The sequence below is a fragment of the Danio aesculapii genome, chromosome 8 (genome assembly GCF_903798145.1).
Source record: "Danio aesculapii chromosome 8, fDanAes4.1, whole genome shotgun sequence".
Lineage (NCBI taxonomy): Eukaryota > Metazoa > Chordata > Actinopteri > Cypriniformes > Danionidae > Danio > Danio aesculapii.
In genome coordinates this window covers 35350001-35377088 of record NC_079442.1, presented here as the reverse complement: position 1 = coordinate 35377088, position 27088 = coordinate 35350001, and the positions used below count along the sequence as shown (strand labels likewise).

Genomic DNA, 27088 nt, shown 5'->3' with positions numbered 1-27088 from the left:
TGTTTCAGTTTCCTGGCATCGTCTGGCGAGGCCGTATACAAAGTAATGTCAACACTACCTGACTGCAAATACACCAACCTCACTTGTGACCCAGAGGTAATCTCTCATCTTACCATCTGATAAACAAGAACTTGTGTCTATTCATATTGCTACAGATTTCACATGGGTCATATTGATGATTCTTTGTGTGCCTTTGTATTTGTGTTTCAGACTTTTAGCCAATCAAACGTGACTAAACTGTGTCCGGGCTCTCAATGCACATTTGCTTTCTATGGTGGGGAGAGTTTGTACCACCGCTACATCTTTGTTCTCCAGCTCTGTAATTTGCTGGTCTTCCTGTGGCTGGTGAATTTCACCATCGCTCTTGGCCAGTGCACCCTCGCTGGGGCTTTTGCCTCGTATTACTGGGCCTTGAGGAAGCCGGCAGACATCCCACCGTGCCCTTTGGCTTCATCATTTGGCAGGGCTTTAAGGTTTGTGGCCATCTGAGCTCTTAGAAGCTCTTTGGATGATTAAATATTCCTGTGAACGGAGGACTTAAATTGCATTACAATTGTTGTGTTGTGCTTTGTGGTGTTTTTTTGTGTGTTGTTTTTTGTTTTGTTGTGTTTTGCTTTGTCTTTTGTTGTGTTTTATCTTTGGTTGTTTCTTTTGTTTAGTTTTGTGTTTTATTGTGTTTTGTTTTTATTTTGTTGTTTGTTTTGTTGTTGTTTTTTTTGTCTTTTGCTGTATCTTTTGTTTTGTTTTGTTGTTTTTGTGTTTTTTGTTTTCTTTTATCCTTTGTTTTGTCTTTTGTTGTTTTTTTTGTTGTGTCTTTTCTTTTGTTTTGTTTCATTGTGTTTTGTTTTTGTTTTATTTTTGTATTTTTGTAGGTTTTTAGTTTAGTTTTTTTGTGTTTTATCTTTTGTGTGTTTTATTTTGTGTTGTTGTGTTTACTTTTTGGTTTTGCTGTGTGTTTTGTTGCGTTTTGTGTTGCTTTGTTTTGTTGTGTTTTGCTTTATTTTTTTTTGTTGTGTTTTTTTGGTGGTTTTTGTGTTGTGTGTTGTTTTGTGTTGTTGTTTTTGTGTTTTTTGTTTTCTTTTATCCTTTGTTTTGTCTTGTCTTGTTGTTTTTTGTTTTGTTATCTTTTGTTGTGTCTTTTCTTTTGTTTCATTGTGTTCTGTTTGTTTTGTTTTTTGTGTGTTTTTTTATTTAATTATTTTGTGTCTTGTTTTATTTTTTTGTGTATTGTGTTGTTGTTGTTGTTTCTTTTATCCTTTGTCTTGTGTTTTTGTTTTGTTTGTGTAGCACATTTAAAAACAACAAATTTTGAAAAGTGAAATGATGTTGTTCCAGGTATCATACAGGCTCTCTGGCGTTTGGTGCTTTGATCCTGTCCATCGTCCAGTTCATCCGGATCATTCTGGAGTATCTCGACCACAAACTGAAAGGTATAAGATCACGTTCGATTTTTCAGAAGCTCGACTGATTTCCCTCATTACTTAGAAATACATCAATGGAAAGCTTATTTATTCACCATTTCTGAAAATTATGACTGGTTTTGAGGTACAGGGTCACATATTAGAATCATTTCTGAAGGGACATGTGACACTGAAGACTAGAGTAATGACTTCCTGAAATAAGTTACATTATAATTGTATTAAAATAGAAGAGTGATATTTTAAATTCTTACAATATTTCATCCTATTTTGATCAGAGTATCTTTGATAAACATAGGAAGACATATTTGACTGTGCGAAAACTCTTGTGTATGCTACCGTCGAGTGCGTTGTGAGTTATAGTAATGCTGCTCTTTGTTTCAGGTGCTCACAATGCATTCACACGCTTCCTGCTGTGCTGCCTCAAATGCTGTTTCTGGTGCCTCGAGCACTTCATCAAGTTCATGAACAGGAATGCTTACATTATGGTGAGTCAGTTCGCTTCTTCAGGCATTTCATTACTTTATTCTAAAAACAAACTGAAAGATGTTTCACTGTGGTAACTTTTTTTTTTGTTGTTTATTTATATTTTTTTAAACAGGAAAAGATTAAAAGATAATCGGGCCTGATAAATAAATGCTGTTTTTCAGCAGGTTCCTGCTTTGCAGAACATAAAATCATACACACACCCTTAACATCCAATCCATCTACACGTGAGAACAGTACAAACAATCACCAAACATACAAAATGAAGAGAAACAGGCTACTATCTCAGTGGCTACAGCGAGTTTAAAGGGATAGTTTACCCAAAAATGAAAGATTTATTGACAATTTTTACTCACCCTGTAATGGTTCCAAACCTTAATGATATTCTTTTTTCAGTTCAACAAAAAAGAAGATATTTTGAAGAATGTTGATAATGATTGACTTCCATAGTAAGAAAAAAATACGATGGAAGTCAGTGGCTGGTTAGCAATATTCAGTTAAATATGAAAAACACTTTTTTTGTGCATGTACTATACTGACAGAAACATTGACATTCATCATTTCTTTTTCATGTTTTCAGATTTCAATATATGGGAAGAATTTCTGTACTTCAGCGAGAGACGCTTTCTTCCTGTTAATGAGGAATGTTATGAGGTAAGAGTCACAGCTGAGGTTTTTCTAATGCCATTGTCAAATTGTGAACCTGCAAGGACTTCCATTCATGCACACCCGAGCAATATTTTTTTCAAGATGTTGTATTTTACATTCAATGCTGTGTAAATTACTTGTGGGAAAAAATATCTTCCAAATGCATTATTGTAAATGTTTTTTTTTTCCTTGCTACAGTATTTGTATACAAGGTTTATCAGTACCTAATTTCAGTAATTATTGCCTCCATACTATCAAAGAAACATTTTTTTTGTTTTGTAAGTGCTTGTTAGTCACAATTTCAACCATTTTTAAGATACACACACAAACACAAACACACACATGTATAATTTAAATTTTAATCGAAGATAACACACGTAAACACATCATGCAGTTTAGAAGGTTTTATTATTAATGGAAAACAAAATACTATTAAGTTTTATTATTAATATTACTAAGTTTTCCTGTTATAATAAAAACCTTTGTTCTTTTAAAACAGCACGATGTGTTTACTTGTGTTATCTTTGACTAATATTTCAGAACCAAAAATATTAAATATTAAAGTGACAAACATGCAAAAAAAAAAAAAAAAAAAGGATTCAGTAAGGGGGTAACACTTTTTCACACCATGTGAGTGTGATAGTGAGTGAGTGAGTGTGTGAAAGACAGAGACAGTCTAATTTGTGTACAGTAACAGCTTTAAAACTAAATATGACAATATACAGCATCTTTTTTTATGTTGTTATTAATTTACCCCCCCCCCCCCCCCCCTCCTAGAGTTGCAGTTCTAGACAAGGTGACTGATTTCCTGCTGTTTTTGGGCAAACTGTTGATCTCAGGGAGTGTGGGTGAGTAACCGCTTCATTTGTTTAAAAGACTTGAACCAGAGACTGCCTAGACCTGCATTCAATTATATACACCACAGGTGTTTTCACACTGTTTGCCATCACATCTCTGTTTGTTTACTGACTTATTTTTTTCTTCAGGTGTCCTTGCATTCTTTTTCTTCACCCGCCAAATACCAGTAATCCAGGAAGAAGTACCATCATTAAATTACTATTGGGTTCCTCTACTGGTGAGTGACAATATTGCAGCCTTCTTTGGTTGAAAAGATTATTAGCTTTTATTATTAGTGATTTAAATAGTTGCAAATTAATGTGTAAAATACTAATTATTATTATTGTTATTATTAACAAATATACATACATATTGCATAGAATAAATGAACAAATGGTAAGCACAATCGCCTTACAGCAAGAAGGTCGCTGGTTTGAGCCCTGGCTGGGTCAGTTGCATGTGAGTTTGCATGTTCTCCCCGTGTTGGCGTGAGTTTCCTCCAGGTGCCACACAGTGAGTGAGTGTGTGTGTGGATGTTTCCCAGAGATGGGTTGCGGCTGGAAGGGCATCCGCTGCATAAAAAACGTGCTGGACAAGTTGGCGGTTCATTCCGCTGTGGCGACCCCGGATTAATAAAGAGACTTTTTCAGAAAATTTCTAAAACAGCTTTATGATTAAAATAAGCTTTTTGCCGTTGGTTGGGGCCTCTTAATTCCCCGGGGTCCCAGGCAGCTGCTTACCTTGCTTATTAGTTAAGCTCCACCCCTGCCTATAATATTTTTTCTTCTGGAGAAAGTCTTATTGGTTTTAATTCGGCTAGAATAAAAGCATTTTTATTATCTTATTAAAAAACATTTTAAGGTCAATATTATTAGGCCCCTTTTTCTATTGTCTACAGAACAAACCATCATTATACAATGACTTGCTTAATTACACTAGTTAAGCCTTTAAATTGCACTTTAAACTCAATACTACTATCTAGTAAAATATTATTCACTGTCATCATGGCAAAAATTCAATAAATCAGTTACTGAAATGAGTTACTAAAACTAATATGTTTAGAAATGTGTTGAAGGAAATCTTCTCTGTATTAAACAAAAATTGGGGAAAAATATTAGTACTATTATTAATATTATTATATTTAAAGCAAACAACAAATAAATAAAATAGTCAGAATTATTAGCCCCCCTCTATATTTTTTATTATTTTTAAAATATTTCCCAAATGATGTTTAACAAAGCAAGGAAATTTTCACAGTATGACTGATAACATTTCTTCTAGAGAAAGTCTTACTTGTTTTATTTCGGCTAGAATAAAAGCAGTTTTAATTATTTTTTAACATTTTAAGGTCAATATTATTAGCCCCTTTATGCTATATTTTTCTTCAATAGTCTACAGAACAAACCATCGTTATACAAAAACTTGCCTAATTACCCTAACTTGCCTAGTTAACCTAGTTAACCTAGTTAAGCCTTTAAATGTTACTTTAAGCTGTATAGAAGTGTCTTGAAAAATATCTAGTTAAATATTATTTACTGTCATCATGGCAAAGATAAAAGAAATCAGTTATTAGAGATGAGTTATGAAAGCTATTGTGTTTAGAAATGCGTTGAAAAAATCTGCTCTCCGTTAAACAGAAAATGGGGGGGGGATAATTCAGGGGGGCTAATAATTCTGACTTCAACTGTATTTTCTTAAAGTAATATTTATTTCAAATTGTGATGGAAATGCATTGGTCAGAAACTCTGATTCATTCCCATTTAAATTCTCTTTTTATTTCCTCCTTCACAGACTGTGATATTTGGATCGTATATGATTGCTCATGGATTCTTTAACGTCTATGCCATGTGTGTTGATACACTGTTCCTCTGCTTCTGTAAGTACACCTTCCTCAATCTCCAATGTTCACCAACTGGTTCAATAAATGCTGAACATTGGGATATTTTCATCTCGTCCTTAATAAAAACATCCTCACTGCTCTTCCATTTCCACTTGTTTTCTGTGCATGACTTTAATCGTCTCACTTCTCTAATTATTTTTCACCTTTCACTTCTCCTCAAACTGTGCTACTGCTCACTAACTGCTTTCTTTCTTCCCACTTTTTCCTTTTTCTTTCCTCCTGTGTTGTGATGTGGCGTGACGCTTCAGGTGAAGATCTAGAAAGGAACGATGGCAGTCCTTCTAAACCGTATTACATGCCTCCAGGCCTGCACAGGATACTGAACAAATCTGAGCAAGCAGGCAAAAAGTATGCGGTGTCCTGAAAGTGTCTCGTCACTGGGAGTGTAGTACTGTAGCTCGCTGCATCTCTGCCACCCGGCATTCTGGGATTTGCCATCGGGAGCAGATTTTTTTCTGTTTCCAGAAGCGCCGTCTGCTGATACTGACTCGCTCTTGCTGTACTTTTCCATACTTTTTTCCTTCTGTTTCTTTTTACTGACGTTCTGGTTCTGTCCATCCTTGCCTTACCTGTTGTTCATCTTCTGGAACAAAGTAACTGAATTTAAGGTCTAATAATTCTCTGGTAATCAATCATGATAGCAAGTTCGAAATGAAGATGCATCGATCTTGATTCTTTTTTTTTTTAGTGCAGATTTTTCTCCCCTGTTTTTTCTCTTTGTTTTATTTTAATATTTATTTTATTTTAATTTAATTTTTTAATATTAATATTTATATTATCATTATAAATTTTTATTGCAGATTTTCTGCTTGCTTTTTTTCTCTTTTATTTTATTTTATTTTATTTAAATTTGTTTTATTTTATTTTACTTTTTTTGTTTATTTTATTTTATTTTTTTTATTAAATTATTATTATATTTATTGTATTTTTGTTATTTTTATTTTATTATTAGTTATATTACTACTATTATTAGGTTAATTGCAGATCCCCCTGCTTTTTCCCCTTTATTTTATTTTATATTAATTATATTTTATTTTAATTATATTTTGTTTATCATTATATTTATTGTATTTTTGTTATTTTTATATTATTATTATTTATATTATTATTATTACATTTTTAATTGCATATTTTCCCCCTGTTTTTTTTTTCTCTTTTATTTATTTTGATTTTATTTATTAGATTTTTTTATTTTTATTATAATTTTGTTTATTTTATTTATTATTATATGTATTGCATTTTTGTTATTTTTATATTAATTTTTTTATTGCAGATTATTCCTCAATTTTTTCCCTTTTATTTTCTTATTTTTACCTTTTATATAATATTTCATTTATATTTTGTGTAATTTTTATTTTATGTATTTATTATTATTATTATAATTAATTAATTATTATTAATATTATTATTTTTTGCAATTTAGATTGTTCATTGCAAATTATCCCCCTTGATTGTTTTTGTCAATTTTTCACATGTAGAATATTGTGATTAAAAAAAATCTTTATTTAATTATTATTTTATTTCTTTTATTTATTTATGTGTTTATTTCTTTTATTTATTATTATTATATATACATTTTTATTTTGTTTTTGTTGTGTTTTATGTATTTATTTATTATTTCATTTATTTATTTTGTATATAAACAAGGAGTTTATTTGCTTCATCATGGGCGGTACTAACTGCAGTAACATAATGTTATTACCGACCACTGCACTACAGTCACACAAAAACACATTAGCTTAAGACATATTAGCTTCAAATTAAATCAGTTCCCCTTATAGATATTGTAACCTCCCAGCCCCTGATTCAGTATTTAGGATTTTCTTCTAATATTAATAGCATCATAGAGCTGCAATTTCTGTCATAGGTGCCAATTGAAGTTACTGCCAGTACGTTGTTTTTTTTGCATACAATCAAATAATCTACTCGTAATAAGAAGAATTTAACTACAGTAAGTTAGCCCATGTATAGCACATTAAATATAGATGTTGTTTCCTGAGATTTTTAATTGATGAAATTATCATATATCCTGCTAATTTTTCTGGCTTTTTGAAACACTTTTTGTACTCCCAGCGATCGCCTATTAACAGGTCATAGTGAAAACTGCCCAAAATACAGAAGTCTGTACGTATATGTTTTTTTATTTAACGACAGAAGCATCAGAGAATCACAGAAGTATGAAACGAATATTTGTTCACGATCGGCCAAATGAACACAATAAATGGCCAGTCGATTGGTGCATCTCTATATTTATCTTCATCTTACAACTCTTCTTCATAAGCTCATAAAGTAAATGGATGTTCATGTGGATGACCTGAGAAACGACGAGTTTCATATTGACTTTGTTATCATAATAGATTGAGTGTATATTCTCTTATAACCATGTTTTTGATAGTCTCTGAATTTTCAGGTGTTCTGATGGCAGTATTTAGTAAATGTGCCTAGTTTAAAAGGAGAAGTCCTGCTCTCCTTTTGGTGTTTTGCAATCAATCTGAAGGTTTTTCCAAGTTTCGATTTATAGAGGGAACATAAAAGCCATTTTTTTGTAATTTTTGTAATGTGTACATGGGGTTTGATGCTGCATCTACTGTGCGGAGTTCAGTACAGGTTGTCTTTTAATGGGGAATGTTTTGTAAAAAAAAAAAAAGCTAAAAAAAAAACATTAAATTGAAATAAAATGTGTTTTTCCATTAGAATAAAGCTGAAGTATTATGAATGGTTTGATTTTTATTTTGTTAATGTTTCATAAAGTTATTCAATATCAATATAGTCAAGTCAATATTTATTTATGAAGTGCTTTTAAAAACAGCTAATTGTTTACTAAAGCGATGTACAAGCATACATCATTTAAAACAAAGGACAATTCAAACAGACATAAGAATCTCATCTGGTGTTAAAAGCCAAAGTGTAGAAATGAGTTTTAAGACTAGATTTAAAAACCGAAAGGGTTTTGGCAAATTATTGCAAAGTTTTGAGGCATCCGCTGCAAAAGCATGGCCACCCACCTTGGTTTTTAACCTTGTGTGTGGAACAGCTTAAAGTAAGTGCCCCTTGTTGGAGTTGGAGAAGGAGATGAAATGACCCAGAAATTTATCTTTTTTTTTTTTTAAGAAGGGGTACTTTAGGGTGTGCTCCAACTATTGGGGGATCACACTCCTCAGCCTCCCTGGGAAAGTCTATGCCAGGGTACTGAAGAGGAGGATCCGGTCGATGGTTGAACCTAGGATTCAGGAGGAACAATGCTGTTTTCACCCAGGCCGTGGTTCACTGGACCAGCTCTATACCCTCACCAGGGTGCTCGAGAGGTCATGGGAGTATGCCCAATCAAGTGGTTAGTGGACTTGGAGAAGGCATTCGACCGTGTACCTTGTGGCATTTTGTGGAGGGTGTTCTGGAAGTATGGGGTCAGAGGCGATCTGTTGAGGGCCATCTCGTCCCTGTATGAACAGAGTAGGAGTGTGGTTCACATTGCCGGCAATAAGTCAGACTTGTTTCCAGTGCATGTTGGACTCTGGCAGGGCTGCCCTTTGTCACTAATTCTGTTCATAGTTTTTATGGACAGAATTTCAAAGTGCAGCCTAGGGCTGGAGGCGGTCCGGTTTGGGGGCCACAGGATGTTATCTCTGTTATTTACAGACGATGTTGTTCTGTTGGCTTCATCGAACATGGACCTTCAGCATGTACTGGGGCGGTTTGCTTGCGAGTGTGACGTGGCTGGGATGAGAATCAGCACCTCCAAGTCTGAGGCCATGGTGCTTCACCGGAAAAAGGTGGCTTGCCATCTCCAGGTTGGAGGAAAGTCCTTACCCCAGGTCGAGGAGTTCAAGTATCTTGGGGTTTTGTTCACGAGTGAGGGAAGGATGAAATGTGAGACTGACAGGCGGATTGGTGTAGCGGCAGCAGTAATGCAGTCGATGTACCGGTCCGTTGTGGTAAAGAAGGAGCTGAGACGAAAGGCAAAGCTCTCGATTTACCAGTAAATCTACGTTCCTACTCTTACTGTTTTGGGTCATGACCGAAAGGACAAGATCTCCGATACAAGCGGCCGAAAAGAGTTTCCTTCGCAGGGTGGCAGGGCGCACCCTTATAAAGGAGATCTGTCACTCGGGAGGAGCTCAGAGTAGAGCCGCTGCTCCTCCACATCGAAAGAAGTCAGCTGAGGTGGCTCAGGCATCCGTTTCAGATGCCTCCTGGACGCCTACCTAGGGAGGTGTTCCAGGCATGTCTCGCCGGACTATGTCTCTTGGCTGGCCTGGGAATGCCTCGGGATCCCCCCGGAGGAGCTGGAGGATGCGTCTGGGGAGAGAGAAGTCTGGGGTTCTCTTTTAAGACTGCTGCCCCTGCGACCCGGCCCGGAAAAAGCAGCTGAAAATGAATAAATGAATGTATCTTGGTGCTAGTCCATTTAGAGCTTTAAACACCAAGGCTAAAATCTTAAAATGAACAGGAAGCCATGATGGGTGTAATGTTCTCGTTTGCGTGTTCCTTTCACCAAAAAAGCAGCAGCATTCTACACCATTTGTAGACAAGTAAGGGAGGCAAGGCTAATATCCACATAAAAGGCAATGAATTAATCTAGCAAAGTCCAGATGAAAATATATAAACCTTTTAAATTCATAAAATACAGAAAAAAACTTGACTGATTAATTGCCTCAACTGGAAAAAAAAATAGCTTTAATTACTGATTTAAAGTCACTATCCATAATAACAGCCAGGTTTTTCACAATAGACTTCACATAAGGATTTTAAAACACCATCCAGAAAATCCTGTGCACCCCCAGATCTAAATACCACCACTTCTATCTTTTCTTCATTGCACATTAAAATAAATTGTGCTAACCAAGATTTAATGTTGTTAAGACAGTCTAAAATTGGTGTTATGGACAAAGCATCTTTTTGTTTTGAGGGCAAATAAAGCTGTGCATCATCTGCATAAAAATGAAATGAAATAATCCTATACTTCCTACAAATAGACCCTAATGGAAATATATATAAGGGAAGCAGAATAGGTCCAAGAATGAAACCTTGAGGTACTTCACAATCTTTTGTCAGATAAATACGACTGAAACCGTTCCAAGCAGTACACTTAATACCAACACAATGCTTTTAGCGAGAAACCAAGATATCATGGTTATTGTTCATGACATTCTCATAGTTTTTGTGTTTGTGTTTTTGAAAATGTTATAATTTTTATTATAGTAATATTTGTGTGTGGGGTGGGAGTGTGGGTGATAATTAATTTTCCATTTATATATGGTCATAAATATTATAATATTGTAATATAATCTTAATCATTATAATATTTATCATTTACATATGAATTAATTAATATATATACTCTTTATACAATTAGTCAAGTTTAGTGTGTGTCCAGATATCCATCATTGCCTCTGACTTCTGCCAAAAAAATCACATTTATTATTATTATTATTATTTATGATATTGATATTTGTGTTCTTTACTCAGTGCTTGATCTGGAGAAGAACGATGGTTCAGCAACCCGTCCGTATTACATGTGCAGCAGCCTGAGAGCCATTCTCAACAAGAAGAATCAGAAGAGACCCAAGGAGACCAAGAGAGGTAGAAAACAAAAGAAGGAGCAACCAAAAAGCAGACACTGACATGGAAAACAGACACTGCCGATGCTCAGACTGTGTGTGTTTCCAGATTATTCGCGTCTGTGAGACAGACAGATTTATGAAGGATTGTTATTTGCGCACTGTAGGTCATCTTTTTTTTTTTTTTTGTTTGTTTCTTTGTTTGTCATAATTCTCCTTAGCAACCCAAAGCTATATGATTCTTTTTGTTTATTAGGAAATGAAATACACTTACAATGAACACAAAAACGTTGACAAAAGTAGCTACATGAACTTAAATTAGGGCCACTTTCCAACACCCTTAGAGGCCGATTACACCAAACACGCTTTTCGCGTTGAGAGGTGCATCTTTTGAATGGTTTACTATTGGCCGCGAGCATTTTGTGCATTGCTTATGTTCCCTGTGTGCCTCACGTTTTAACCACCTGCTGGTCCTCGTGTTTTTGCCGTTGCGCGCTGTGCGCGCTCTGTTGAAAAAAGTCAACTCTGAGCGGAAAAAGAGCATTACATCAGTCGCGTCTGTTTCATTCTCCAATCAAATGAAAGCAGAGGTGGGGTTTCTGTTGAGGTGACAGCAGTGTTGTGTCAAGACAACTATGGAGACTTTTGAAGATGGAGGAGAATCTAGCAGTCGCTGTTTTGAGTTATCTGGAGCTGTATGACTTGACAAATCTTGAATATCACAATATTATTAGATATTACAATTATAACAATATCAACAGCAACACTCGCGCACAATATGCAGCTAATTCAGTCGTTGCAGAGTGACATAAACAAGCACACCGCACTTCTTTTTTTCTTGTCAATAAAAAAGGCAGTGTGGTGCGCCTTGTGTTTTTGGAACGTAAAAGCGTGTTCGGTGTGATCAGGCCCTTATATAGCATAAAAAAGAGCCAGGATATTATTTAATACTACTCCAGCTGTGTTTGTCTGAAAAGAGAAAGTCAAATACACTGAGGATGGCTTGAGTAAATTATAGTAGTGTTTCTTAACCACGTTCTGGGAGAACCACCAACACTACATGTTATGGATGTCTCCTTTGTCTGTCACACCCAATACAGGTCTTTCAGTCTCTGCTGATGAGCCGATGATCTGAATCAGGTGTGTCTGGTTAAGGAGACATGGAAAATGTGCAGTTATGCTGCAGTCACACTAGAGTTTGTACGCGTCAAATTCTGTAGTACGACACTGCGAAAAGGGGCGGGATTAAACAAGATGATTAGACATTTAAAAAGCGAGCGATTGGTCCATGTTTTAAATTTCTGTCCAGAGAGGTCATGTTTTTATCCTCGATTGGTCTCACGCAATCATGTGATGCGATTTCGCAGGTCAGAGTTCACCAAGCTTGAAATTTCCAACGCAGCGAACTGTGAAACTTACCACACGAGCTTGTTTCCGGTCGACGCATTCGCATGTGTGTGAATGGAAGTCTATGTGGAGAAAAGTGCAGTGTGACTGCAGCTTTAGTGGTCCTCCAGTAACATGGTTGAGAAACACTGAATTATAGGGTCGTTTTTATTTTGGGGTAAACTCTTCCTGTAATTTCCTGGTTGTGGATTCTGATTTAAATGTTTTTATTGCTCAGACAAATAATTTTTTTCAGAATGATACCAGCAGCATTGCTCCTCAGTGCCGTTATCTTTAAAGTTGTAGTATGATTTGTTACCATCTTTGTATGCATTTTGTCGAATATTTTTAGCTTGTCTTTTATATGACCATTGTGTTGTGTTAGCACCCGTTTGGGGTGAAACCGCCACTTCTCTCATATTGAGAAAACGTTGCCATTTGTAATCGCTGTTTAGCTGAAGTGCCTTATTCGAACATGGTTTAACAGCTCTCTTAACCTCAAGCACATGTTGATACGAGCCCTTTTTCTGCTGTGCAGAGCTTATAACTCTATTTATTCCTTCATTACTGCTCTCATTCATCAGATCCATTGCACTCTTTAGCCACACATCTCCTGTGATGTCATTGTGTCCGTCCATTTTAGCCAAGAAAACTTGAAGTTGTTAATTATAATTTATACAAATATAAATAGAATATTAGAAGTTGTTTTAGGTTGGTTAATTTGTTGGCTAGTGATTATCGTTTATTTAGTGATTATCAAAAATATGAAGTGTTGGTTTGAAGTTTTTTCTATATATACATGAACATATTTAAGTCTAAATGTGTTCTTTACCAGTTTAATGCCATTCATTAATGTTATTCTGCCCTTATAAATCATTAAAAATATATATTTTTGAGTTTAACAACCATCTAATCGTCTTATTGGTATGTATCTACTTGTCATAAGTTTTCTTCTCATAATTTTTGATCATATTTTGTAATGCATAATAACATTGTATATGATGTAATCCCAATGCGTGCAAAAAATAAATACATTTGGAAATTTTGTCAATACGTTATTTTAATTTAGATTATAGCAAAAGCACACACTGTAATAAACAATAAACACATACAAAATAATACATTTGATAGGATAGTTCAAGCAAAAAAGTCAATTCTGTCATTTACTCGTCTTTCACTTGTCAAAAACATGTTTGTATTTCTTCTCTTGAAGACAAAAGATATTTTGAAGCATGTTGCAAACTGGTAACTATTGAGTTCCCTAGTATTTTTTTTTGTACTATGGAAGTCAATGGTTACAGGTTTCCAAGATTCTTCTAAGCGCCTTTTGTGTTAAACAGTAAATAAAGGTTTTGAATCCCCTGAAGGAGAGAGAGAGTACAATGGTGAGCAAATGCTTATTTTGGTGAACTATCCCTTTAATACAAGAGTCATAATCACATTTAGAGAAAGTGTACACTACATGTCGAAGTGAAGTGTAAAATGTTTAGCTGCTGATTGGTAGATGAGTTGACTGGTGGTACAGTAAGGGCTGATAGAGCAGAGATGATGCTGTGTTCACTAGAGACAAACACACAAGGATAGAATCATGGGTAAAACAGTTTATACTACAATACGGTTCAGTTAATGTATTTACTGACATCAAAATACAATGAACAACTAATTTCTTACATTATCTTTTGTTCTTTGTTGACATTAGTTAATGAAAATAAGTAATGCATAGTTCATGTTAAGTCACAATGCATTAACTAATGTTAACAAGCACAACTTTTACATTTTAATGATGAATAAGTAAATGTTAAACTATGGTTAATGCATGCTGTACAAGTGTTGTTCCAACTAATGAACTGTTTTCCATTTACGATGAAATTGGTAACATTGCATTATGGGACCTTGATCTCTTCTCTGACAACTATTGATGTTGAAAAGTTTATCAAAATGACTTTAATTGGCATTTTTGTTCACTGTAAAACCCAAAAAGTTGAATTGGAATTTATTTTATTTAACAGGGACAATGCTCATTAATAAACAGTAGAACTGTAAATAAGCCAGAGTTAGCCACAAGGGCTAATTTTCATCTGTTGCCCCCTGCCAGATTTTAAAAGGCAACCTAAAATCAAAAAACATGTCATCACACATACAAAAACAGTAAAGTTACATATGACAAAGGAATAAAACACGTAATAAGAATTTCTTAAAATGTTAGACAAAAGTGGGGGGGGGTTATGGGACCTTGATCTCTTCTCCGACAACTTTTGATGTTGAAAAGTTTAGCAAAATGACTTTAATTGGCATTTTTGTTTACTGTAAAACCCAAAAAGTTAAGGTAACTCAACCATTTGAGGAAACCGACTGCAACAAACCATTTAAGTTTAAAACTAATCCTAATGAGTACTGTGAACTTAATCCATTTGAGTAAGCGAAGCAATTTGAGCACAGTAAAACCCAATAAATGAACAGAACTCAAACCAACTGAGTACTGTAAAACCCAATAAGTTGAGGCAACTCAAACCGTTTGAGAAAACCGATTGCTACAAACCATTTGAGTTCAAAACTAATCTATATGAGTACTGTGAACTAACTCCATTTAAGTTGAAGTAATGAGGTATTTATTTAACTCATTACCTTCCACACTGAGTTCAAAACTCTTTTCAAATGAGTAGAGTTAACTTTCAGTAAATTTTGAGTTAATTACACTTATTTCATTTGATAAAGTTGACTGTTGGCTTTTACAGTGTAGATTGGAATACACTGTCTGGGTTAGGCATGAAGTTACAGTACCTGCTAGTACCTTATTTGACTGATTTATTTCTGTGTATCATTTCTTATACAATATATCAATTCAAGCTGATAAAATGTCAATTAAAGTCACTTTTAAACAGCAGAATACAATTTTCAGTAGCAAACGCTGACGGAGCATTAATCAGTGTTCCATAATGCAATTCATTAATGTTTTGTTCTTTTTCAAATATCTCCCAAGTGGGGTGGCGCAATGGGTAGCATTTTTGCCTCACAGCAAGAAGGTCGCTGGTTTGAGCCTCGGCTGGGAGTTGGCATTTCTGTGTGGAGTTTGCATGTTCTCCCTGTGTTCGTGTAGATTTCCTCCGGGTGCTCCGGTTTCCCCCTCAAGTACAAATACATGCGCTATAGGTGAAGTGGGTAAGCTAAATTTTCCGTAGTGTATGTGTGTGTAAATGAGTGTATGGGTGTTTCCCAGTACTGGGTTGCAGCTGAAAGGGCATCCGCTCCATAAAACATATGCTGGATAAGTTGGCGGTTCATTCCACTGTGACGACTTCTGATTAATAAAGGGTGTTGAAAAAAAGTCTCTCCATTGAATAGCACTTGAGAACTATTTGAAAATGAATTAAAAATTCACAGGAGGTCTAGTCATTTGGTATTCAGCTGAAAATAAATGAAAAACCCAGGAAACTGTCATTTACATTGTTTACAGTCTGAATGCCTTTTTTATTTACAGATTTCATTCAGTTTAACGTTCATTCAGTATTTCTGCTCTTTTTGCACTATAAATTGATAACACATTATTTGATTGCACATTCGGTCAGATCTCACCATGTATGCAGGTGTTGTGCAGTCCTGTAAGCAGGGTTGTGTCTGTATATCTCAGCTCATTCACAGTGGATGTGGATGACAGTGAAGACAGACCGGCGGAATGAGGAGTAGAAACGTGCTTCTTATGACGTGCGCGGCAGTTCTGAAACCAGACCTATGCAGAAATAAATTGGTAATGATTTAGACAACATATGAACACTTAATTTATGTTATAGACCGCCTGATCTCATGAGAAAACGTAAGTATTTTACATTTTGTCAGTTTAGTGACTAATTCGTACGAATCCATTACGAGTTCAATCGTATGAAATTGTACGATTTTAAAAAGGAGGCGTGGCACCTAACCCCACCCCTAAACCCAACCGTCATTGGGGGATGAAATCATACTAAATTGTATGAATTAGATCGTACAAATTCATACGAATTAGCCACTAAATCAAAAAGTTACGAATTGCCGTGAGATTGTGTTGGTTATAGAGCACAGGTGTAAAACTCAGTTCCTGGATGGCCACAGCTCTGCACAGTTTAGCTTTAACACTAATTAAACAAACCTGATCTAATTTTTTGAGTCCTTCAGGCTTGTTTGAAACCAACATGTTATATTTGCAATCGCTCAGTTTAGGCATTTTGCAATTTGCTAAAGAAAAGTAACCTGAATGACGCGTCGACTGAGTCCAGTCTGTTCAGCAAGACTCTGAAGCATCTGTGTGTCTGGATTATTGTCCTGAACAAACTGAGCCTGCATAACCTGTAAACCACAAAATCAATAGTGTCAACAGAGCTTAATAAAGTAAAACAGTGTGAAATCTTGACTAACTTTATCCACAAACTACAACAAAATAAGGATCCATTATTGTGAGCTATACAGGGTGTGTGATAACTCTACTTTGTTACACTGCTGTCTGGAATACTCAATTCTGATTGGTCAGTCTCGGCATTCCGAAGTATGTTATTCCCAGTTAACAACTGCTGAATAACACAGGCTCATCCGGAAACTTCAAATCACCTTGAATATCAATTAATAGGCTCATATTCATTTACTTGCATCTACATTCATATGTATCTGCTTGTCTGTCACATTGCGGTATTTGACTGTTTGGGCACCGTCTTGTGAATGAATTACATGTACGTTAGTCTATTCTCCAATCAACTGGTTATGTTTCTGTCAGCTTTGCTTTTTTGAGGGTTTGGTGCCATATTGTGTCTGACTAATGCGCAGGTTAGTGCATGCTTTGTTTTAGTTTGTGTCAGCTTTAATTAAAGATTTAAAAAACTATTATGGCTCAGAACACTGTTTTGCGGCAAGTAACCATGTAATAAGTGGGATAAAGTACATCCAGGAGGGGATGCTCTTCTGTTTTAAACAACAGCCCTCTGCTTTAAATCAGGCTTTATTCTGCGATAACAACCTCCAGGATGTACTTTATCCCTAATGTAATTTGCCATGAAAGATGGTGTTTTCTTCAAGCTAAAGTCTCACAGAGATACTTTGTATTTAACTGTAATAATGGTGTAATTTAATTAGCGCAGTGATGTTGAATTTATTTTATTGGATGCAATTATACATCACTATAAGCAAAAGTATGTGAATAAGTCAAACAAAGTAATTTTTAAAGATTGTTTTGCCACGCAAAAGTGTTGTTGGAGTTTTTTATAATTACAGTTGATCCACTGAAGTGACATGGAATGGTTCGGTCCCTTTTCTGAACATCTCAGGGCCGTTGCTGTTTATGAAGGGTCAGAGAGCTCTTGGATTTCATCTAAAATATGTTAATTCGTGTTCTGAAGATGAACGAGCGTTTCTCTGGGGTTGTATTAACATGAGGGTGAGTAATTAATAACAATTTTCAATTTTTGGTGAATTAACTCCATAAGCCTGATTTCAAATCTCAGAACACATTGAGTCATATTGGACAATGAGAGCATTGCTTTGTTTACCTGGAGCTGGTCTGCAGTGAAACTGGTACGTGCTCTTTTAGATGCTTTTTGTTTGATCTCACAGCCAGCAGCCAATGCATCTTCAGGACTGATGGATTTTCCTGAAATAATAAAAGGTAAGAGACAGCCGTAAATGTTAAAAGCAAGATGACAAACCCAAGAAAGCCTGTATTTCAAAACCAAAAAAACTGGATTATTATTGCCCAGACTATGTAAATCAATTTAGCTTAACCTAGTACAGTGTCAAAAATATCTATTAATTAAGAGTTTCCGTATATTGTGATTGACAAGTGTTTTCCGTTTATTTTTCTGTTCTGAATTGTATAATGGGATGTTGATCTCTGTTCTGTCGTCTTTTGATGTTAAAAATTCAACCCTATAGTTTAACAGTGACTTTTATTGACATTTTAGTAGTTTGAAATAATATAATGTGTAAGAAATAATTAAGAAAAAAATACGTTTGTTAAATTACAGAAACTGGACTACTGGCAGTTTATTAGAAGGTTTCTGTACCGTAATATACCACTAACACAGACAATATATCCCTTTTTCAAACTTTTAAGGTTAAAAGTTGTTGGAAGACAGATCAAGGTCCCAAAATGCAGTTTAAAAGCATAAATAAACTGGGGGAAATAAAAATATGAATCACAAAATACAGCAAACCGCTAATTAATGGATATTTTTTACAATGTAGAGTTATGGTGAAAAATCGATTCTAAGCTTGGTTTTTAATGGCAGATGGTGCTTTACGCTCTACAAACAGCTGTACTCTGCTTGCATCCATCTCTTTACAAATGACACTTGAAACTAAAATAATCATTGATAAAGGTAGGAACATTTTAAGCAATTTACAGATGAGTTCATAGTGAGCTTTATTTACATTAGTTTCATGACATTAAAGTCAACTTGCATAAATCTTCGAATGCGCAAACGCTCATGAATGTTTGAGTGTACTGTTAAAAACTAGCCTACAGCACCATCTGCTGTTAAAAACTAAGCTCAAAATCTTTTCAAGAATATCAATGGATTTTGAAAATCTCAGAATTGATGCAGAAAAGCTGCCTGTATTTAAAAATCTACTTTGTATGTACTATGTTTTTGTTGAGTATAATATTGTAATACCTCAGGCTTTTAAGTGCTAAATAGATTACATACAAAGAGGTTTTCAGAAGGTTTCAATCATGCTGATGATATAAAAGTATTTCACATTTCCTAGGTCTTATGAGCTTAGAGGCCCTGTTAAATGCTTTGAAATGTGCATTTTTTTTGTTCAAAGTTTGATGTAATCTCAAATGAAACATTAAGCATGATTATACACTTTTAACATTTTTTTGTAAATTACACAGTATTTAACTGTAAAATGAACTGTGTTTTACTGTAGGACAGTTATGTAGTATGTTACCGTATCTTAAAGTGACACTGAGAAAATTACGTTATATTTTACAGTAAAGATATACAAAATTTTAAATACATATGCAGCAAATTAAATAGTGCTGTAAATGTAAAAGATGTATTTCTGCTGTGATTAAATACAGTAAGTTACTGGCGAACTGCTGATAGTAAGTGACTGTAGTTTCTACAGTAAATTGTTATTAGTGATAAGCCCCTCCTCTTTAAAACAAACAGTCAACAGAGTTTTGTTTTTATCACAGCTCTGTGAGAGTGGTTGAGGTCAAGCTCGTCAAATGAAAAGCAAATAAGAAGCATCTTGAAAGATTGGGACATGTCAGATACTATAGTTCATTTGATTGGTCAGAAGATTTGATGAGAAACTGGCATATGATGTCAAAAAGATTGATCCATTTAAGCCGAAGTGACAAACTTAGGATGTTTTTATCTTGTAAATGTGAATTTTGTCACTGTTTGAAAGCACACAAGCTTATAGATATTCAAAAACTAACATACTGATACTAACAAAAAAAACTTTGCTATTAATGTCACAGGGCCTTCAAAGCACTCACCTTTTTCTGCAGGTCTTTTGAGTTTGTCCAGCATGCTGTTGTAATGGATTCGACACAGCAGTTTTTGCCCAACCAATGCGAACTCCTCTCCGGTGGACAGCTGCCTCTTACAGGAGAAACAGGAGAAACATGCTAGATGGTAAACATTTCCCTTTGCTCTGTGAACCCAATCTGAGGAGTGAAGCGTTTCTCTGCAGCACGAGCACCATGTCTGAAACCTCCTGCAAGTCAAACAGACACGGTTAGCTCTAGATTAGGGAAAATGCAGATTAAATTATCTCTTTATATTTATGCAAAGATGCTTTTAAAAGCTAGTATCTATTTTTATACTACAAGTACTTATTGTTTTAGCTTTATATTTCCCAATAAGTACTGGTGCTAATTTGTTACTGGTGCTAATTTGTTAGCTTCTAGGTCTTATTAATTACATACTGGTACTCGTTCATTTGATGCTAATCATTATACATTAGATAGTATATTTTTATTAAATACTAGTATTAATGACAGATTAATGTTACATATTAGTACAACATACAATTTATAATTGTTCAAAAGAAACTACTGCACTTATTTAATAAGTTCAATCATCTAATAAATAAGTACTGGTGCTTAATGATAAAGTATTGGTATCGGATATTATGAACTACCATCTAAATGATATGGGTAGCATTTTTTAATGTTCTCTTGTTACATGTTCCATATACTTAATCACAATTATTTATGCTTAATTACATGCAATTAATGATTATTACTATGTAGTTAAACAAACAATTACATTGTAACAAGGACATCTTAAAATAAAGTGTAACCAAAATATGTACTAGGCCATTTCAATGTGGTCATGTCATTGGTCCATAAACATTTCCTGCTTGTTATCAAACTATTTCAACTGTAACAAGAGGCAATTCATTCATAACTTGATGTTAAAACAGCTATCATAACATTATTTATCAATATGTGACTCTTTTTGGATTCTCGGAAGCTATAGAAATTAAAACTGTAAAACAGGAAATACGTTGGGACCATTGTTTTGTTTACATCCCTTGAAATGGTCTATAATAAATAGCTGCTATATGGTAAAAACTAGCCCTAGACACAACTAAATAATTCCTATCTCAATGATGGATCCCCATAAATGTCAATGGCAAAACTTTTGAAATACTAACAATAGAATGATTACTTCTCACTTCTAATATCTAAAAACAAATATATATATATATATATATATATATATATATATATATATATATATATATATATATATATATATATATACTAGCATCTACACTGTAAAAAAATATTTGTTGACTTCAAATAAGTGCACTGTAAAAACATTATGGTAAATTAGTCATGACAACAAATGTTTTTAGTTCATTGTAACTTATTAAACTAAGTTAATCATATTCTAACTTAATTTTATAAGTTACGCAAGCTGTTTTAAGTCAGTTTAACATAATATAAGTTCAATGGACTCTTAAGGTTAATTTGATTCAGCTTAAAAATTTAAGCCAACTGGGATTTTTTTCACAGGGTGTGAAAACCTATTGCTTTTAAAAGAGTTAGCTGACTTTACTGGAAAAAGTGAGTAAAGTAAATGAACTATGTACATAATAATAAAAATGTATTTACATCAACTCAAATGTTCAGTTACAATGAATTTATTCACTTTAAGTCAACTTGTTGCTTTGGAGGCAACGGGTTTACTCACTTTTTTAAGTAAAGTAAATAATCACTTACAGTGTATTGAAAAGGTAGCATCTAATAAATCAGTTTTGTTGTGAATATACTACTTTCTATGTACTGATATCTAATGAATGACTACTAGCACATCTAAAGAAGCAGTATAAATATAGATACTAGTATTTTAACATATTGTAGACTTATTTCAATAGACTTGCGATATACATATTTCGGAAGTACCTGAAGTAATGTAGCTTGCAGAAAACCTCTTGCTCTCGGACAAAGCAGGTTGTGTGTTCGCTCAGAGTGGTCTGACACACACTGCATGAAAGGCATTGTACGTGCCAGCATAAGTCATTCACCTGCATTCAACAGGAAATCACTTAATTGACCTTGAATTGATTGAAATTCAGATGAATTAATGCATAAATGGAAAAGATTCCTCACCTTAAGCAGATGCCTGTCTAGGATGTGCTCTCTACACCTTGTGCAAACTGCTTTGCCTTGAAAAGCTTCAGATGCCATTGTTTCAGGTAAAGCAGATGGAGAAGCCGGATCAGATCGGCTATTCATTGGTTTTGGTGAGCTCTGTGGGAATAAATGCTATTTTTAAAATTTCAAACCGACACTTTTATTAGCTGAACATAATTGAAGAAGAAAATTACTTTAAATTGCATTTCACAATTTGTTCGATTTTCTTCTAAAGTCAAATTTAATTTTCAGTTTTACATGTGGGTCTAGGATGAGACTCCATCTGCATCTAAATAAATGTACAATTTTGTGTAAATGTAAAACACATTAAATGCAAATTAAGTGGCTATTTTAATGTTTCAAATAAATAACTGAAATCTTGAAATAATGAGATGATGTAAAGTGAATACATGCATGAAAATCTTTTTTGGTGTCGTTGATCCATACTGTGGTTGCCAGATTAAAATAACCAACATTTAATAGCATTTAAAATCAAATTTTTGTTAAGGATGAAAATCTGATTTTAGATATTGTTATGAGGTAATCATAAGAAGTCGCATTTAAAGGTATAATTGACCCAGACATTAACCTTAACGGTTCCACACCTTTAAAAGTTTTTTTTTTCTCTTAAGCACACAAAAAAAGATATTTTGAAGAATTTTCGAAACCTGTAAACATTTGTTTCTAAATATCTTTGCTCTAAATATCTTTGTAAACAGGTTTGCGACAAGTGAAGGGTGCAAATGATCACAGAATTTGTAGCTTTGTGTGAACTATCCCTTTAATATAGCCTATACTGTAATAACAGTATAATAATAACTGCACTGTAAGTATACTGTCAGCCTTTATTTTTTGTATTTGATTTAAATCTTACAAATCCCTTAAATTATCAAACCGACTTAAATGAACAAATGTCACGTCTTCGCCTATTAGTTAAATAATTTTAGCTAGACTATAATTGATTATGCCATAGTACAACGTATTTAAATGTCAAATTTACATTTAGTAGGTTATAAACATATTAAAAGTACATGAAAAAAAAGTTAAGGTCTGTCAAAATACGATTTGCGAGAGACGAATTTTAGTGGATTTAAGGCTACATACCGTACAAATGTCGCTTGTAAATTCTCTGGTGAAATCCCTACAGCGTCCCGCAGTCATGACTGTAGTGAATGCGCCTCGGTTTCCGAAATCTCCCACTGAAACAGCGTTTAAATGTGCGCGCTCCATCCCATAAACATCATCCGCTCGTCTTTTCACCATGACAACCGCAATTGGCAAAATAAATTTTCTACATTTAGACTTCCAGAATCTCAGTCATTACTAAACGCGTTCAACTCTTGGACTAATGGTTATATGTATTATGCACTTGAAATCCGCATTAGGGATTCGGAAATGGTTCACACATAATGCCCTCACCCCTAACGTATCAATTACGAATGCCAGTCAAAACCGCTGAAGAATCAGTGGAAGAAGAGAATTGATTTATTTAATAACAGCAATTAAAACCAAACGCGCAACCAGAGCGACCCAAAGGTGAAGAGGTCTCATTAAACTCTTGACACTTAATTGCCACGATTTCAAAGCGGGTGCTTTCTTCTTGTGCCATTATTCAGAGGAAGTATTTTGTCCGAGTTGTTCACGGAACACATCTTCTGGTCAGAAAATAAATAAATGAGTCGATCATTACGACAAGAAAAGCGCTTTATCGTTGTTTATGTTTAATTGTTCATTGTAGGCTATCTCAGAACTAGTTGAAGTCAGAATTATTAGCGCCCCTGAATTATCAGCCCCCCTGTTTATTTTTTCTCCAATTTCTGTTTAACAGAGAGACGATTTTTTCAACACATTTCTAAACATAATAGTTTTAATAACTCATTTCTAATAACTGATTTATTTTATCTTTGCCATGATGACAGTACATCATTTTTGACTAGATATTTTCAAGACACTTCTATACAGCTTAAAGTGACATTTAAAGGCTTAACTAGGTTAACTAGACAGGTAAGGGGGGTTAATTAAGTTATTGTATAATGATGGTTTGTTCTGTAGACTATAGAAGAAGAAAAAAACAGCGTAAAGGGGCTAATCATTTTGACCTTAAACTGTTTTTATTTTTTTTATTAAAAACAGTTTTTTTTCTAGCCGAAATAAAACAAGTAAGACTTTCTCCAGGGGAAAAAATATTATCAAACATACTGTGAAAATTTCCTTGCTCTGTTAAACATCATTTGGGAAATATATATAAAAAAATAAAAATTCAAAGGGGCACTAATAATTCAGATTTCAGCTAGTTGTTGGCCTGAAGCAATTATCGTAAATTAAAAATAAGCTTTAGCTGACATGTTTGATCTGAAAAAAGAAAAAAAATACTGTTTTTGCACTATAAATATATTTTAATTCATGTTAATTCATAATCACTTAATCATGATCATCAACTTTTGTAATAAATAATACTTTATTTTTGAAGGGCATCTGTTCGTGAGTGCATTGTTAGCTATACCTAAATTAGCTATACCTATATATTAGCTTAACCACTTATAAATACTAGTTTATATTTGAATTGTAATGTGTGTAGTAGGGGAGAGCGAGGACAAAAGTAACATTTTTCATAAGCTAAAGTAACACATTGTGGTAAAAAGTAACACAACGATATTTGCTAGATTTATTGGCTTAATCTTGTTTATTTGAAATAGCTCTGACTATGAGCTTGTTAATGTTAACTGCAAACATATTTTGTTCTTTAGTTTTGCAAAACATTAAACTGCATTTTTATTTTAAATTTCAGTTCCTTCAAAGCAATCCAATACAAAAATTGTATTATTTTTTTCAAATAATTTTTGAATATGTTTATTATTATTGGCAATATGATAATATATAATACACTAAAAAACTCTGATGTGGAAGCAAAAAAATAATACATGGCTATTATAGCAGTGGGACATAAATAACAGTGTTACTTTCGTCCCCACAGAAACTCTTGCCATTTAAACCTGATTTACTTTTAGACTAAAAAACTCAGACATTACAAACTCAAGGATGTGTTCTAGCACTAAACAACCTGTAGATTGATAATTAGTGTGACCCACAAAAAGAGATACACAACTTGTAATAAGGAAAAAAATAACTGCTGTAATTTACTTTTTGCACTTGCAACCGTAGGAAAGGGTCCCGAAATCACAAGATATTTGGCAGCTTCATCAAGGGTTAAATGCTGAATGTGCTGTTATAGCCTGGATTGAAAAGCAAATGTTGTCAGGGCTTTGAGAAAATCGCTTTGTTACTTTTATCTCTCATTACTTTCGTCCTCGCTCTCCCCCAAGTCTTTCAAAATGTATTAATAGGCTAATAGGCCTATTAAAAATTATGTAAAAATGTTTTTATAATAATGATATAAAAATAACAATAATATTAATAATACCTTTATAGTGTATATAAATAAATTATTTTCAAAGCTTTGTAGGCTTATGTGTGTGTATATGTATTCATTCATTCGTTTGTTCATTCATGTATTTATTTAATTTTGGAGGGCTAACTAAACGTTATTTATCTGTGAGATGAATACTCTTTCTGTATATGTCAACATAAGCTATTTTATGCTTTACTATGCATAATGAGTAATTCTATTAGCTAACTACAAATATGCGATTAGTAGGTCTTTAAATAAATAATCTAAAAAACTATAATTAAAAACTTAAAACCGTAAATAAAGATGATCAATAATCTTTAAAGTATTTTGGTGATTTTTTTACATCTATAAGTGTTGAGCTGTTATTATTTAGTGTGATAGTGGATATATTGTGGTGGTTGTGGTCAGTGCAGTGTGTTTTGAGTTAAGGACTGCCGTGTCATGATTATACAAAACTGCAGTGATCTCTGACTGTCTGGCCAATCAGTGAGCTGTGGAAAATGCCCTAATCAGAGGAGATTGCCTTCTCCACAATCACAGCATAAATGCCCAATCCAGCTCTGATTACGCTTACTGCCACACACACACAGCACTCTCAAGTGAAACAAGCCTACTGATGTCATCTGACACACACACACACACACACACACACGCACACACACACACACACACGCACACACACACACACACGCACACACACCATTCCTTTAGGGCTTAGTGCAATTCATCCATCTCTTTATGAAGCATCATAGACATTGTGTTAGGATGCACAAAATGTATTTCATTTGGGCTATATATTGTATATATTAGCATGCAGTGAATGTTACCTTGATAATTATAATCTACAGTATTTAAAAATAAAATAAAACAAAAAAGGGAAATGCATTAAGGGAGTGAACACAGAAGCAGCGTTCAACCTTTTATGGATTGTTTTAAAGACATAAATTCTACAGGAAATTTAAATTGAAGAGGATCAGACTAACTTAGATTAAAACTGAAGATCAGCATTTTGTTGTTGTTGTTGTTGTTTTTCTCTTATTATTTATTATTATTGATGTATTGTATTTATCTATTACTATTTTACTTTCTTATGTATTATATGTATATGGTATCTTTTATTGCACTGTAAAACCCAGCAGTCAACTTTATCAAATGAAATAAGTGTAGTTAACCCAAAATTTACAGAAAGTTAATTCTACTCATTTGAAAAGAGTTTTGAACTCTGAGAGTGTTGAAGGTAATGAGTTAATTAAAAACCTCATTACTTCAATTTAAATGGAGTAAGTTCACAGTACTCATTAAGATTAGTTTAACTCAAATGGTTTGTAGCAATCGGTTCCCTCAAACGGTTTGAGTTGCCTTAACTTATTGGGTTTTACAGTACTCAATTGGTTTAAATTCTATTTATTTATCGGGTTTTACTGTGCTCAAATTGCTTCATTTACTCAAATCGATTAAGTTCACAGTACTCTTTAGGATTCGTTTTTGAACGTAAATGGTTTGTTGCAATCAAATGCTTTGAGTTACCTTAACTTTTTGCATTTTACAGTATGTCAATTGTTATGTAAATGTTTGTAGGTCAGAATTTGTAAGTAAAAAAAAAAACAATGAAGAAAGTTATAAAAAAAAGTTAAAAAAAATAATAATAATAAAATAAAAAACATAAAAAATACAGACATGAGCATATACTAGAATCAAAACCAAACATAATATGCAATCAGTAACTACTTTATTAAAATTGTTATTTTATGTAGGCTACTGAACAATATTTTATTTTCTGTCAAAACATTAATTATGTTTTCAGGATTAAACACGCAAATGTTT

At 33.8% G+C, this 27088-nt stretch overlaps 2 protein-coding genes across 2 annotated transcripts in view; one reads left to right on the top strand and one right to left on the bottom strand.

Moving 5' to 3' along the window:
• Window positions 1-13246, top strand: part of slc44a5b (solute carrier family 44 member 5b) — a 48461-nt gene extending 35215 nt beyond the window's left edge. The window contains 9 exon segments of the mRNA XM_056463845.1: window positions 9-96; window positions 211-473; window positions 1336-1430; window positions 1803-1906; window positions 2485-2558; window positions 3330-3400; window positions 3539-3627; window positions 5181-5265; window positions 10756-13246. Coding sequence (XP_056319820.1) covers window positions 9-96; window positions 211-473; window positions 1336-1430; window positions 1803-1906; window positions 2485-2558; window positions 3330-3400; window positions 3539-3627; window positions 5181-5265; window positions 10756-10910 — 1024 coding nt within the window. The 3' untranslated portion in view covers window positions 10911-13246.
• A 473-nt stretch (window positions 13247-13719) lies between these two features.
• On the bottom strand, window positions 13720-23118 carry LOC130234127 (LIM/homeobox protein Lhx8). The gene is made up of 8 exons (XM_056464406.1): window positions 22960-23118; window positions 21832-21972; window positions 21625-21746; window positions 19705-19925; window positions 17744-17844; window positions 16458-16553; window positions 15807-15960; window positions 13720-13793 (listed from the first exon to the last, which is right to left on the bottom strand). Exons 1-8 carry the CDS (start codon window positions 23116-23118, stop codon window positions 13720-13722), a joined length of 1068 nt encoding a protein of 355 aa, XP_056320381.1.
• Window positions 23119-27088: the final 3970 nt, after the last annotated feature.

Bases quoted from the DNA above. Each gene is read 5' to 3' on its own strand.
- LOC130234127 (XM_056464406.1), bottom strand. From the start codon at position 23,118: ATGGTGAAAAGACGAGCGGATGATGTTTATGGGATGGAGCGCGCACAT. The intron at 19,926-21,624 runs GTACTTCCGAAA...TTTGACTTGCAG, and splicing joins TGCAAGCTACATTACTTCAG to GAGGTTTCAGACATGGTGCT. The intron at 15,961-16,457 runs GTTACTTTTCTT...ATTTCTGCATAG, and splicing joins TCAGTCGACGCGTCATTCAG to GTCTGGTTTCAGAACTGCCG.